This window comes from Canis lupus, chromosome 31 (genome assembly GCF_011100685.1).
Source record: "Canis lupus familiaris isolate Mischka breed German Shepherd chromosome 31, alternate assembly UU_Cfam_GSD_1.0, whole genome shotgun sequence".
NCBI lineage: Eukaryota > Metazoa > Chordata > Mammalia > Carnivora > Canidae > Canis > Canis lupus.
Window position 1 is genome coordinate 27,728,545 of NC_049252.1, and position 14,471 is coordinate 27,743,015.

Consider the following 14,471-nt stretch of genomic DNA (forward strand, 5'->3'; position numbering starts at 1 on the left):
TTGTACTTCTCCAGTCATGACAACCAAAAATGTTTCCAGGTGCTTTCAAATGTCCCACAGTGGGGAGGAGGGGCACAAAATCACTCCCAGCTGAGAACCACAGTTTGAAATATTATGCTAACTAGCTATTTTTACAGGGACTACCAATTCATGGTTTTCACTTTTTCTACTGGGAGGGTCATAGTTTTTCTAACTGATCATTTAAGTTGCTTTTGTATTAAAGACAGCAATTCCTTCAGCCAGTTCTAAAATTTCTACCAGATGCTTGTAAAAGGCAGAATATGTAAGGTAATTCAAAATAATGTTTTGCTAAGTGTGTAAATGAAAAACAGCTGTAATTTACAGCTTTCAATTAATCCAAGGCTTCCCGTGAAATAGTGAGCAACTCCTGGTGTGATAATATGGAAGCCTTAAGAAAGTTTTCCATTTCACCTATAAGTCAACCCTAATGTGTGCCCTACACCATTACAGCTCTAGGGTCCTGTCAAACACTGGAAAAGACAAATGACAGGAACACTGAATAAGCACGTACCTTGGTTTTCAGCGTGGATAACAAAATATTGATGGTAGAAATCCTGTCTTCCTTTATGCCTGAGCTAAAGATGCAAGGAATAAATTCTGAAAGTAAAAGGTTCACAGCATTAAACTCAGAAATATTTTGAACATGAGAACAGATGAGAGAACATTACTTCTTAAAATGGCGCAGCACACAATGCCATTTTCTTCTTTTTTTAGGTTTTGTCTTTCTTAATTATGCAAGTTTACAGTAGGAATAACTACTTCATAGGAAATCAGTATCTAAAGGTAAAACAATAACAGAACCATTAAAGTTCATTAGTTCTGTTATTTCACTTTCCTTTTCTCACATTAATTTAAATAAAATAAAAAATAATAAATAAATAAATAAATAAATAAATAAATAAATAAAATTAATTCTGAAAAAAATTAATGCTGTATTGACCGTTTGAATGTATGGTATGATTATGATTTTGCTAAATGTCTCTCTTTGCTTAGAATTGCTCAGAGTTACATTTTAAATGATGGTCATCAGGAGGACCCCTGGGTGGCTCAGCGGTTTAGCACCTGTCTTCGGCCCAAGGCATGATCCTGGAGACCCAGGATCGAGTCCCACGTCAGGATCGAGTCCCACGTCAGGCTCCCTGCATGGAGCCTGCTTCTCCCTCTGCCTGTGTCTCTGCCTCTCTCTCTCTCTCTCTCTGGGTCTCTCATGAATAAATAAAATCTTTAAAGAACTAAAATAAATGATGGTCATCATTTTATTGACTGGTGGTAGAATTCAGAATGATTGCTTTCTTTTCAAACTTCTGGATCCCCAAGGAATCAGCCACCACAGCTTGATGCCATACCATTGCTAATGTACTGGTGATACGGGGCAGAAACATCAGAGCAATTATAATTTCACCTGCTCCAGAGGTGCTCCATGGGCACACATTCTACAAAAGCAAATTCATTCCCCAAAAATGAAAAATTGGAAAATACCACTGTTACTAAATACTAAATACTAATAACAGCTCTAGATTACTAGCTGTGAGCCTTCTGATATTCTGATCCATATTCTGTTCTATTTATCTTTTAGTAAAATGGGGTACTTGACAGCTTTACACTGAGTTTATACCTAATTGCATACTGTTTAAAAGGCTGATGTCAGGAAGCATATGTCAACATCATTTTTAATAGCTGCATTCCATCTTACGATTAGCCCTCAGTTTGCACAATCAATGCCTTGCTGGTGGACAGTTAGTAGTTCAATTTTCAGCTAATATGAAAAAATATCCCCTAAGAAAACCTCTACTCACATCCTTAATTCTTCCCTTAGGATAAATGACTAGACATGGAAAGGCCAGATTGAATGTGTTTAAAGTTCTGATGCATACTGGCCTAAATGCCTTGCAAAACACCAATTGAAGTGCAGCCCTGTCTGTTAGCAGTGTAGGTGAATAACCCCAAATCACAGTCTTTTAATGAAAGTCAGACAGCTGAGATGAGCCAGGGGAATTCTGCAGAACTCCTAGCCCTGGCAGCAGCAGCAGTTCCCACAGGAGCTGGCCCCAAGCAGGAAAGGCACGCAATGAAGTTATCTCCACGGTGCTTCTTCCCTAGTGCAAGGTGGCTACGCGCACGGACCAGGGCTAATATACAGGGTGATCAGCACCTACACCTTGTTGTTAAATGGTGCCTGGCAATCATCTGGAGAGAGCTTAGGTCTTCCACCCTGGGGGAGGTGAGAGACAGGCTGGACACCCGACCACATGGGGCCACAGGCACCACGTCATTCCTCCAACAACTCCCAGAGCTCCAGCAAGGAGCTCACCCCACCTGCAGACAGAGCTGGATTCTAGGGGGGGTTCATACAGAGCAATTGCCATGTGCTAAGTGTGGTCTGGCGCTACTATTCTTTGTCTTACTGAATGTCTTGATAATATGCAAGTGCTCTCAACTAACTCAACTAAGCCCAGCCTGGCTCTAGGGTGACAGCCACCAGAAGGTGGTCCAGTTGGAATTCCTTGAAGCTCTATAAGTGATATTCTGGTTAACATTTGGTAAAGCTATCGAAGTAACTAAACTTTATTTTTTCCTTAATTACAAAGGAAAAGCAGGTAGCCAGGGTACGTATCTACCCATGTTCTGAAACCATAAAGCCCCCTTTGTTCATACGAGTCTCTGAAGTTTGCATCCATTCTTTGTTGGGACATCGCTCAGCATTCCAGGGAACATAGCAAGAATACCTCTGTTCATGTTGACTAGCCACCTCCCAACCGCACTGACCTGACTGGAAGCTTCACCGCATACGCGTCCTTCATTCTAGCGTGCAGCAGCAGCTGCAAAAGCTGCAGACCTTTTTTATCCTGGGAAAACTGCTTTGCAGGAGACTTTCCAAAAACAGCTGCAATCAGGCTTTGCTATGAGACAGAGGCACACCTACCTTTCAACTCCAGCACTTGCATGATCGTGCTGTCATCGCCGGCAATCAGAAAGGAAAGGGCAAACTGAATGTAGGCCAGCCGGACATCATGCACACCCTAGGGGGAAGGAGACCATGTGTCATGTGTATATCCATACCCTTTGCCCAGCGCCAAAGCAAGAATGCAGCAACGGAAGTCTCTGGTCTTATGCTGTCAGGAGGCTCAAAGTCTAAAACCAGCAGTCATCTCTCTGTGGGAACACAGGGTTTTTTCTTTGCTCTTTTCTCTCCATCTTCTGCTCTATTTTTCTTTCCTTCAAGCTGTTTCTACATACAAAAGTATGGAGGTCCTGGGTGGCTCAGTCAGGTAAGTATCTGACTTGGTTTTGGCTCAGGTCATGATCTCAGGGTCAGACATCAGATCGAATCCTGTGCTGGGCTCCACATTGGGTGTGGAGCTGCTAAAGAGTCTCTCTCGGGATGCCTGGGTGGCTCAGCGGTTGGGCGCCTGCCTGCCTTCAGCTCAGATGGTGATCCTAGGATCCGGGATCAAGTCCCGTATCAGGCTCCCTGCGAGGAGCCTGCTTCTCCCTTTGCCTGTGTCTCTGCCTCTCTGTGTCTCTCATGAATAAATAAATTAAAAAAAAAAAAATTCTCTCCACCCCCCTTCCCGTCCTCCTTCTCTTAAAAAAAAAAAAAAGAAATAAAATGTCAAGAAACAAGCCAAAAATAAAAATTATCAAGATGTCTATCTGCATTACATATTTTCTTTTTTTTTTTTTTTTGCATTACATATTTTCATCCACTGTGCTTAAAAGCCATAGCATAATGGCTCACTGCTACATAAACATAAAAGTATGGGTAAAGTATAGTTGTGTCCCCTTCCCCCATCATACTTAAACATTTGTGGTTCATGGACCACTTCAGCATAGAGCAGAAGATTCTCAGCCCATCTAGATACCATCTATTTCACTTCCCAGTGAAATCATATACACTTTTTTGAAAATCCAGAGCCAATGGAAAGACCGGTTCTACTTTAGCTGACACCAGTGAGGTGATGTCTGGGTTATATAGGTTACTATAAATTAGGTACTATAAATGCACTCTGGACATCAAAGCACAGATGCTGTCACATTACAAACCAGTGTGGCTTTTCCAGGAGAGTGGACATCCTCAAGGAGGGCCCACAGGCCATGGCCAGTCATCAACACTTCAGGGGAAGTTATGGGGACCATCTGATCAACTATCCCTCCCAGTAATTTTAAGACACACATCGTGTCTTCTCGTCTGTTTCAAACCCTGGTGGCTGATCATGTGCATCGCTCATTGGCTGTACTAGCACTAGCTCATATACACTGGGATCCTCCGGTGCTTCAACTGTACTCTCCCCCTACTTCAGTTATTCCAAAGATATCTTAATTTGCTGCAAAGAAGTTAATACCATGGAGAATTATTGCCCTTGGATGCCTGGAAAAATTAAGAAGTCTGTCTTCCAGATAGTTCCATTCCTATTAGTAATGGCAGGGTGGTGGTAATGATGGTGGAATGGTGAAGAGGAGGACATCATTGTCATTTATTGAGCACTTACTATACACCAGACACTAAGTCAAAGGCTGCATATGTGTGATTTCATTTACTCCTTATGACAACTTGAGGTGGAGATGCCTTCTATACCCATTTTACAGATGAGGAAATGGAAATTTAAAAAACTCATTCCAGGTCCCATAGCTACTAAGCAAATATGTCCTAGAACTAGACATTGTTCAAACATACCGCTTCCTGCTCAACTTCATGTCTGACTACAGAGAAGTGCTTTCTTCTCAGAACTTCCAGAGCATTTTCTTTTTTTTTTCTTTTTTTTTTTTTTTTTTCAGAGCATTTTCATTTTGCTTTTCCTCAAGATGAAAGGACTACACTTGGAACCATTTAGGTCTCTATGTGAGTATTTCATTACTTCTGTCTCGTCCTGCCGGGTGTATGTTTCTCAGGGAGAGAAGAAAGGCCATCTGACTCATACTCTGCAACATCTGGATGGGGGATCTTACACGTTGACTGTATTCCTGGGTCTACACCTCCACCCATGCCCCACAGCATTCCAGCAAGACCTTATCAGACCTTACTCCAACTCCACTATGAGCTTAAAACCATCCTCCTTATCCCAGGGACTACTCTAGAGACCTCCTCACAATGTGGAGTTTGGATACCATGTGAAAATGAGCTGCATTTCCTCAGAGTACAGCAACGTTTTGGTGCCTTCAAAATTCACCAATTCAGTGTTGTTCAAACACCACCTTTATTCAAGATGCCATGATCTCAGGCCGAGAGAGGATATGGCAATGACTAAGATATTGTCCCTGTCCTCAGGAAGCTTAACGTAAACACTGCTCCCAAGCTACCTAGATGCCTGGTCGTTGAAAGAAACCTGTCAACTAATCCAAGCACAGTTAATTTGTTGGCCTTATCTATGTATGCCTTGTGTTTCAAAAGAATGCTGGTATGATGCTGAAACTTGCCTGGTAAGATTAAATTAGGTTCTGTGCTCTGCTAGCTAGTTGGGAAGGTTCTACACGTTCTGGGGTTTTGGTTGTTAGGGTTTTTTTGTTTTGTTTTGTTTTGTTTTTTTGTCCACTTAAGTCCTGGAAGCAAGAGTCCTAGAACGTGGATCTCAGTTATGTACTATTCTAGATCTTTCCATCCTGCTTGTACATAGCAACTGGGACTAGATCCCCTCCAGGGTACCAGCCCGCCCCCCCGCTCGCCTCAGCAACGAGTTTTGAGCTGACATGGAATGTCTTCACCTCCTGGTATCCATCTTGTATATTCCAGCCAACCCCAAATTTCAGGTTCCTGACATCGTGGACAAGCCAAGATGCCCAAGAGATAGCATCCGCACACCACTCCAAGCAGTCACGGCCATGCCTCCTGCTCATCCTCGACTAGACAGCCCCTCACTGTCCCCTGGGCCTCCACCTCCATCCCCAGCAAGCCCCATCAAAGGCAAGAGGGTCACATGCTTACTCCTCATTCCTACTCTGTGACTTCACAATGCTATTCATCCTAGGAAGAAAGCATCCTGAACTCCTTATGGCTTGTTCTGCAAAACACTGTCTAAAATAGACCAAAACATATTTGGTAAAACTCCTTTTTGGCAAACGACATGAACAGTGCTTTCTTTGGCTGGATGAAAAAGAACCATAATCCTCTCTCCTCACGAGGCTTTAATAATTCCCTTCAAAATGTTAAAAAATGCACTTATTAAAAAAAAAAAAAGATCTAGATAACCATCAGCTTCTTCAATAACTAAATGACATGAAAAAAAAAAAAGGTTGGGGAGAGGGGATCCCTGGGTGGCTCAGCGGTTTAGCGCCTGCCTTTGGCCCTGGGCGCAATCCTGGAGTTCTGGGATCGAGTCCCACGTGGGGCTCCTGGCGTGGAGCCTGCTTCTCCCTCCTCCTGTGTCTCTGCCTCTCTCTCTCTCTCTCTTGCTCTCTATCATGAATAAATAAATAATTAACTAAAAAAAAAAAAAGGTAGGGATCGAAAACTCAACATTAAGAAATTTAAGAAACATACCCACCAAACACGATACGTAGCCCTGGTCTGGATCCTGATTTGAAACACAAAGTGTAAGGACATTTCAGAAATGGTGGGGAAAAACTGAGACCAAACTGGGCATTTGGTGATATTAAGAGTTATTTACGGTAACATGTACAAGAATAGTACTGTGGTTTTGTGTTTTGTTTTTTAAAGATTTTATTTATTTATTTAGCAGAGAGAGCACAAGGAGGGGGAGTGGAAGAGGGAGAAGCAGATACCATGCTGAGCAGGGAGCCTAATGCAGGGCTCGATCCCAGGACCCCAGGACCATGACCTGAACCGAAGGCAGATGCTTAACCAACTGAGCCCCCCGATCGCCTCTGGTTTTGTTTCAAAAGGGTGCTTTCTGTTAAGAGATACACACTGAAATATGCATGAGGGAATATGGTTCACATGTGGGATCAGCTATACCTGATTACCCCAAAACAAACCAAAAACACGGCAGAGGTAACTGTCTGCAGCTGGAGGATGGGTACATGGGGGGTTCTCTGGGCTGCTCTCTATTTTTTAACGTCCTCATTCAATATCCATGAGACTCATTCCTATGTGGAACATAAAAATTTAATGTCTAAAAACCATTTCCCATGACAAAATAGTTAAGGTACACCATAAACTAAAAAAACACTTCCATCTTGAGAATAATTCCCATTTTACAGATCAAGGACATGTAAAAACACTTGTCAAGAGGACCCTGAGGTGAGGCAGCACATGCACAGCCTATAGCTGGCATCCATTCAGGCAGAGGAGCCCTACTTCTAGAACTTTCTCTCGTGTCTTGGTGGGTGGTCGGGGTACTGATGTATTTTACTTACAGGGCTGAGCTGGTTGAGATCAGAGAGACAGGGTGGAAGCGGGAAGGGAACTTGCATCATTACTGACAGGCCGACTGCCAAGCTAAGACCAAAGAACCGTGACATTTGCCCTAGTGTGCAAACAGCACGCAAATTCTTTTTATTAGAAATGCATTTAAATGTCAGTAACCATTATTCAACGAATGGAATCTGTTGACACATTCAGGGTATGTAAATAACTCACAGTAATAAAAAAGAATATCCATGAGACACCAAGACCTGGAATCTTCTCCTCAGAGCACACCTTATTTGTCATGCCAGGACCACCCTTAACACTGAGCTGACCTCACAGAGCCAGAAAAGTTATCGGGTGTTACTATGATTAACCTTCAGCCTATTACCTGGCAGTGTGGAAACTTACTAATTTCCCCGAAGAGTGAGATGACAGGGTGCAGAAGTAAATCAGGCTAACGTGGCTCTCTGCTTTGGCAGACACGTGGGTAACTGTCGGTCTGCTGTCTGTGCAGGGGTCAGGGGTGTGGAGCGGGGAGCCCCAGCTGTCCTCGGGGCCAGCTGGGAGCGCTGAGACAACTACGGCTGGTGCGCAACAACTCTCCCGCTTCTGAGTCCTCCCGCTTCTGAGTCCTCCCACTTGTGTTTCCTCCTCAAGACTCTAAACCCAAAGGAAACTTCTAGAGTCACCAGGGAACTTTTTCTATAAAAGCTCTCCTGAAAACCAGTCACGCTTCCATTCCCTTTGGCATAGTCCGACAGCTACTTGTTACTTGTTACAAGACTCACTGGCGGGTAGGGACACCTGGATGGCTCAGCGGTTGAGCGTCTGCCTTCGGCTCAGGTCCTGATCCCGGGGTCTGGGATCAAGTCCCGCAATGGGTTCCTTGTGGGGAGCCTGCTTCTCCCTCTACTTATGTCTCTACCTCTCTGTGTGTGTCTCTCATGAATAAATAAATAAAATCTTATATATAAAACAAAAAGATTCACTGACGGGAAACACAAGGAACATTAAAAAGCCATATGTGTCCTCCATGATGATGTCACTGGTTTAAACCTCCAAGGGTTTTCTCCGAAGTGGACAGAATAGAAACGGGACTGGGATGCCCCAAGGTCCATGCTGCAAGGCACACGGAGATCATTTCTTTTGCTCTGTGAAGATGCTCACAAACTATGTCATCCTCACAGGCCTGAGCCCCCAGAGAAGCTGTCCTCAGATGTCCCTGTTGTTCAGGCTCTGCCACATGTTTCTCTACACACAGGCCTTCCTCTCCTCCCATGTGAGGACCAAGGCCAGAGAAAGGACAACAAACAAATCAAGATGGCCCTCCAAAGGGAAAGGAAATACACAGGAGGGACAAGACGCTCAGAGCTCCTCACCTTTGAATCCCTCTTGGTGGCCAGGGTGTACAAGGTCTTTTTATTCAAATCAAAATGACTGCAGACATCCCTGGCAGCCTCAGGGCCCTGGGTCACCATGGCGGCCAACAGGTTCAGGCAGGCTCGAGCCATCCTGCACAGGGACGAGAAAATCAGGCATGTCAGGAACAGCAGAAGCACCGAGCCAGCTGTGCTCCTGGTTGTAGGGTCTGCTCTCCCCAAACCAGAAAGAGGAAGCAAAGAGACACCAGACAGGCTCTAGAAAAGAATATACAACTTGACAAAATCTCCAAACAAAGCTTAAAGATTGAGTCTGAAGAGGATCCAAAGTTACAAAATGTGAGATACAAAGAAGATGGCAATTTCTCTCTCTGGGAAATCATTCTGTAACTGGGAGACCCACAGCTCCCCTGCCACTGCAGGGCACAGGGGGAGACTTGTTCAGAGCAGGCTCTCAGCAGCCTTCCCGTCCCACGGCCACCCGGGATCTGTGGTTTACTGCACACCCGCCACACTCCAGGCATCGTCCTAGGTGGTGGAAGACCAAATCTTCTAGGCCACTCAAGGACTCCACCTGCATGCACCTTGCATTCTAGCGGAGGGAAACAGACAGTCAAGAGTATTAAATCAAACATCTAGCTGTGCAAACAGACCTACAAACAGATACTTCTGTCCACAAGCAAACGGACACAAAGTGACAGCAGATGGGCAGTGGTGAAACAAGGCCTCCCTGAGATGCCACTTCTGCACTACAACATCCTGAAGTGGAGAGGCAGGGAGTGTGTGACCAACATGAAGAGCCACTGGGGCAGAAGGATGGACAATGGCAAGAATGCCTACAAGGTTCCCACGACAGCAAGAAGAATAGCAGGGCAGGAGTGAGATGGACACACAGAAGAGTCAGCAACAGTGAGGGGCTGGTCAGCAGGAAATGAAGGGGCAGAGCCACAGCCGTGATGGCCTCAGAGCCTGCTCAGCTCCGCTCTATGAGTGGAAGGAAGGTCAAGTGCACTCAGGGAGAGATGAATGCAGACCACATCATGAGTAGTCCTGCCACATATAGGCAACTTACCTGTAGCCCGAGGCATACAGGGACTCACAGATGAGCTTCATGTGGTTATTTATTAGCTTTTTCACGATGTTGGTCCCTACAACGTGAAAATGGGAAAGATCGCTCGCAGTCCGCAACAGTATGGCCTCAAAAACTTGAAATATTAACAGCATCTGCAAAGAAATGAAATGCCTATGCATCAGCTCATTTGGGTTTTTCTTTTCCCCCCTCCATACATATGCTTCTCGTTTTAGCCAGTTACTTTAAAACCTCCAACAGGGACGCCTGATGGCTCCATGGTTGAGCATCTTGCCTTTGACTCAAGGCGTGATCCCAGAGTCCTGGGATCAAGTCCCTTATCAGGCTCCTTGCATGGATCCTGCTTCTCCCTCTGCCTGTGTCTCTCACGAATGAAAAAGAAATCTTTAAAAAACAAAACTTCCAACAGATCCTGGGCCAAAGGCAGGAAGGTGACAGCCTAGCAGGTAGCTCTGCAGATCCCAGGCTCTAAAATCAGTCTCACTTTCATAGTCTAGCCAAAGAGAGAACTGCTTGCTTACAGTTCCACAAAATGAGATGAGGAGAGAAATCTTGACCAGGCCTCACTGCTTTGCGGATATTAGGGTCTTATAGCAATAACCCTGAGCTTTCAACAGGTTCATAAATATTCCAAACTTTGAACCTGTTTGGAACCAGAAAACCAGGGAACTCAGTATCTGTCTGCAACCATGACATGTGGTTTCTACCTACTTCCTTTCTGTTAAAACAAACCATGTTAAGGCGGTACCTGGCAAGCTCAGTCAGTAGAGATCATGTGACTCTTGATCTTGGGATTTTAAGTTTGAGCCCCACGCTGGGTGCAGAGATTACTTAAAAACAAACCATATCATAACCAAATATATTTAGATTAAGAATCTATGACCCTTCCTTCTGGTATCATTCACTAATATGAGGTTAGCACTTTCCACTAAAATGCTTTGATAAGTCATGATGCAAAACTGAATGTATTCCTACAGCAAAAAAAAAAAAAAAAAAGAAAAAAAGAAAAAAAACCAAAGTATCATCTTCTACAGAAAGCTGGTAGTGTCCTAGAAATTTTTTTTTAAGATTTTATTTATTTATTCATGAGAAACAGAAAGAATGAAGGAGAAGTCAGGTTCCTGTGGAGCAGGGAACCCAATGCGGGACTCGATGCCAGGACCCTGGGATCACTGAGCCGGAGGCAGACACTTAACCAGCTAAGCGACCCAGGAATCCCATCTTGGAAATTTCTATCATATTTTCTCTCCATCAAGCTTAACACAATAGTGGCATGAACTTTTTCTCCTCTTCAGCAAGCCAGGTAAGGACTAACGTACTTCACTTTCAGGTCGCTTCTCCCCATTCAGGAGTTGGAAGATCTCTGCACACTCAACAGAAATCTTTATGTACCCTTCCACAACATCATATACGTCTTCTCGAGGTAACTTCTTGGCAGCAGCGACAAACGCTTCTAAGGCTGAAATAGAGTAATGTTCAAAGGTTAACAAGGACTACCTCTTTAGCAACAATCACAAGCCACCACTGTGACAAGAGGCAGATGTCTGGCATCCAGGGGACCGGAACCACCACTTACTGAGAACGAGAAGACAGCAGCAATGTAGACACAAGGATATCAAGGATTCTGACACGGCCTTTTCTCTATCCCCAGGGAGGGTACGGGCAACAGCATTCAAAGGACCTGCTTTAAAGCCCAACCCATCTTGGTGCGGTGATCTACCCTTGGGCACCCTCTGGGTCCTGACCAATCTAACCCTGAAGCCCTACCCCTGCCCCACAAACGGGGTAAAATCAGAGAATGGATAAAGAGAAGGTGGTATATCTCTGTGAATAGGTCTATATACAATGGAATATTATTTGGCCTGAAAAGAAAGGGAAATCCTGCCTTTAACAACATCCTTTGAGGGCACTGAGCAAGATAAGTCAGAGAAAGACAAATACTTTATGTTCCACTTATGTGAGGAACCTAAAAGAGCCACACTCATAAAGAAAGAGAGCAGAATGGTGTTTGCCATGGGATAAGGGGTGGGGGAAATGGGGAGATGTTGGTCAAAGTGTACAAACTTCCAGCTATAAGATGAGGAAGTTCTGGGTGCCTGGCTGGCTCAGTAGGAAGAGTATGTGACTTTTCATCTTGGGGTCGTGAATTTGGGGCCCATGTTGGGAGTAGCGTTTCCTTTAAAAATAGTAAGATAAGTTCTGGGGATCTAATGTACAGCATGGTGAGTATAATTAACAGTAGTATATTATATGCTCAAAAGTTATTCAGAGCGTAGATCTTCAATGCTATCACACATAAAAATGGTAATTATGTGAGGGGATGGAAGTGTTAACCAAGCTGGTCATCATCCACTGTACACCTTAAACTTAAATCAGTTATGTCAATAATGTCTCGATAAAGCTGGAAAAAAAAAAAACCCAAAAACCTTTCCTAATACCTGGATGAAAGCAAAACCTTACATCTGTCAATTCCACTTCCCTGATCTTTCCATCAGGAGATCTCATCACAGAAAGTTATGAGAACATATTAACAGGGAGAGAGAATCCAAGATAAAGACCAGATTCAAACACAAATTCAATACAGCCTCATACAAAGGATTCACCGATCACCCTCTGACTTCAGCCCTGCCACATCTTCCAACTTTCTTCTGCACCCACTGCCTATCAACCTGAGTTTCCTTGGGAAACCTGTTCAAACGTAGCACCTGAATGCCATGAAGCTCTCTGAGCAAAATCATGAATATTTACATGAATGAAGATCTTTTAAATAATTAAGCATGCTCTTTCTTCTGCCACGAACATTCCTGTCCCTGTTTCGACCTCATCCTACAACTCCATGAAAAGCCACTTACGCTGAGGAGACTTCTCTGATCTCCCAGATTAGGTCTGAGGCCTGGGGACATCAGGTACGTCTCCTTTGGAGGACTGGTACGTAGAACTCTCCGTATGTGATTTTATTGATTGCTATCTGCCTTCCCCACTTCACTATTTGTATGTTCCATAATGACAGCGCCCATGTCGGTTATACTCGCCATTTTTTCCCTAGCAAATAACAGCCACTAGTAAATAATGAACAAGTGAATGAATGAATGCATTCATATATAATTGTATAATGTATAATTTGTACACATTTGTACACATTTGTATAATGTGTAATTGTATTCATGTACAATTGTATAATGTATAATTCTATGCTAAAGCACCTATCATCTTTATAACAGTGGCTGGCAGCTTCAGGGATCAAATGTTTACAAACAAAATTTAGGGACACCTGGGTGGCTCAGTGGTTGAGCATCTGCCTTCAGCCCAGGGCGTGATCCTGGAGACCTGGGATCGGGTTCCACATCAGGCTCCCTGCATGGAGCCTGCTTCTCCCTCTGCCTGTGTCTCTCCCTCTCTCTCTCTGTGTGTCTCTCGTGAATAAATAAAATCTTAAAAAAAAAAAAAAGATTGTTTAAAAAAACAAACAAAACTTACAGAAAACAAATGATTAATTGGAGATATTCTGGCCGTCAACTTTATAATCCCTTTAGCCCAGGGACACTGTTTTATTTTGAGACAGCACCAGTGTCTCCACATAGCAGCGGATTCAATTGTGGGTTTTTTTCCCCCATCACCTACATACTTCCTCATGGATTACAAGCAGCTGTGAAGAAGGGTGATCGATCACGCTTTTCAGAAAGTGAAATTACAGAATCTGCTCCATCTTAGTCACTTGGTCAAACCTGGTCCTTGTGGGGCTTAAGGAGGTGGCTTAGGACATGTCATCGGATCAGCCTGAGTGTTTGGAGGCTCAAAGCTCCTGAAAACAGCGCTGACAGCCACAGAGAAGCAGCAAACCTTCTCACTGAGCAGCCCCGAGCTGGCTCGCAGCTGGGACTCGGCAAGTGCGTAAGTGTCGTCTGCTGCGTGAAGCGGTGGAGCCCGTATCTGCCTCCCTGACCCTTGCAACCACGAGGTTTTGGAGCTTGCGGAGGGATGCCGCCCGGCCAAGGGAGGCGTGCAGTCGCGTGGGGCGGTCACCACCCGGCAAGGGGGGCCCTCCGCCGTCGAGCAGCCGGGCCTCAGTTTCCCGTCTGCACACCGGAAGGCCCGGCTCGGTGGCTCAGACAGGGAACGGCTGCACAGAGGAGAGTCGGGCCGGCGTAGGGCCGCGGCCGGGCCCCGCCCCGCGGGCACCTGCTCTCCGTCCCCGGCGGGCCCCGCACTCACCCGGCTCCGCGCCCTGCGGCTCCCGCAGCTGAGCCTTGAAGCGCACGCCCGTGAGCTCTTCGGAGCGGGCCCGCTTGGCTGCGCCCGCGCGGGGAGCCGCGCCGTCCTGGCCGCCCGGGGCCTTCCTCTTGGGGACTCCCATGGTCGAGAGCGCGGGGGCGCGCGGGGACCCTCCGACCCGGGGTCCCCACAAAAGGATGCCCGGAAAGCGGCGGAGCGCCCCTGCTCGCCCCGGTGCCACACGTGCGCCGGAAGGGGCGGGGCCGGCGGAAGGGGCGGGGCCTCAGGAAAAAGCCCGACGTCAGGGGCCGAAGCCGACGGAAGGGGCGTGGCCTAGAGGGATGGCGTGGCCTTGGAGGGCGTGGCTTTGGAGGGGGCGTGGCTTCGGAGGGGCGGGGCCTGAGGGAGGGCGGGAGACCCGGGAGGTGGTGCAGGGGAGAAGGCGAGGCTGCATCCGTGCGCACCC

At 45.7% G+C, this 14,471-nt stretch overlaps 1 protein-coding gene across 2 annotated transcripts in view; it reads right to left on the reverse strand.

Moving 5' to 3' along the window:
* Window positions 1-14,267, reverse strand: part of URB1 (URB1 ribosome biogenesis homolog) — a 70,437-nt gene extending 56,170 nt beyond the window's left edge. Inside the window, exons 1-6 of one of the 2 annotated variants that reach the window (XM_038581353.1) lie at window positions 14,006-14,267; window positions 11,113-11,252; window positions 9,776-9,927; window positions 8,704-8,836; window positions 2,945-3,041; window positions 533-618 (exon numbers count right to left, since the gene is read on the reverse strand). In XM_038581353.1, the coding sequence (XP_038437281.1) occupies window positions 533-618; window positions 2,945-3,041; window positions 8,704-8,836; window positions 9,776-9,927; window positions 11,113-11,252; window positions 14,006-14,147 (750 nt within the window). In that variant the 5' untranslated portion in view covers window positions 14,148-14,267. Of the gene's footprint in view, window positions 1-532; window positions 619-2,944; window positions 3,042-8,703; window positions 8,837-9,775; window positions 9,928-11,112; window positions 11,253-14,005 lie in introns of those variants that run through there. The other variant, XM_038581354.1, reaches the window with a different exon arrangement.
* Window positions 14,268-14,471: the final 204 nt, after the last annotated feature.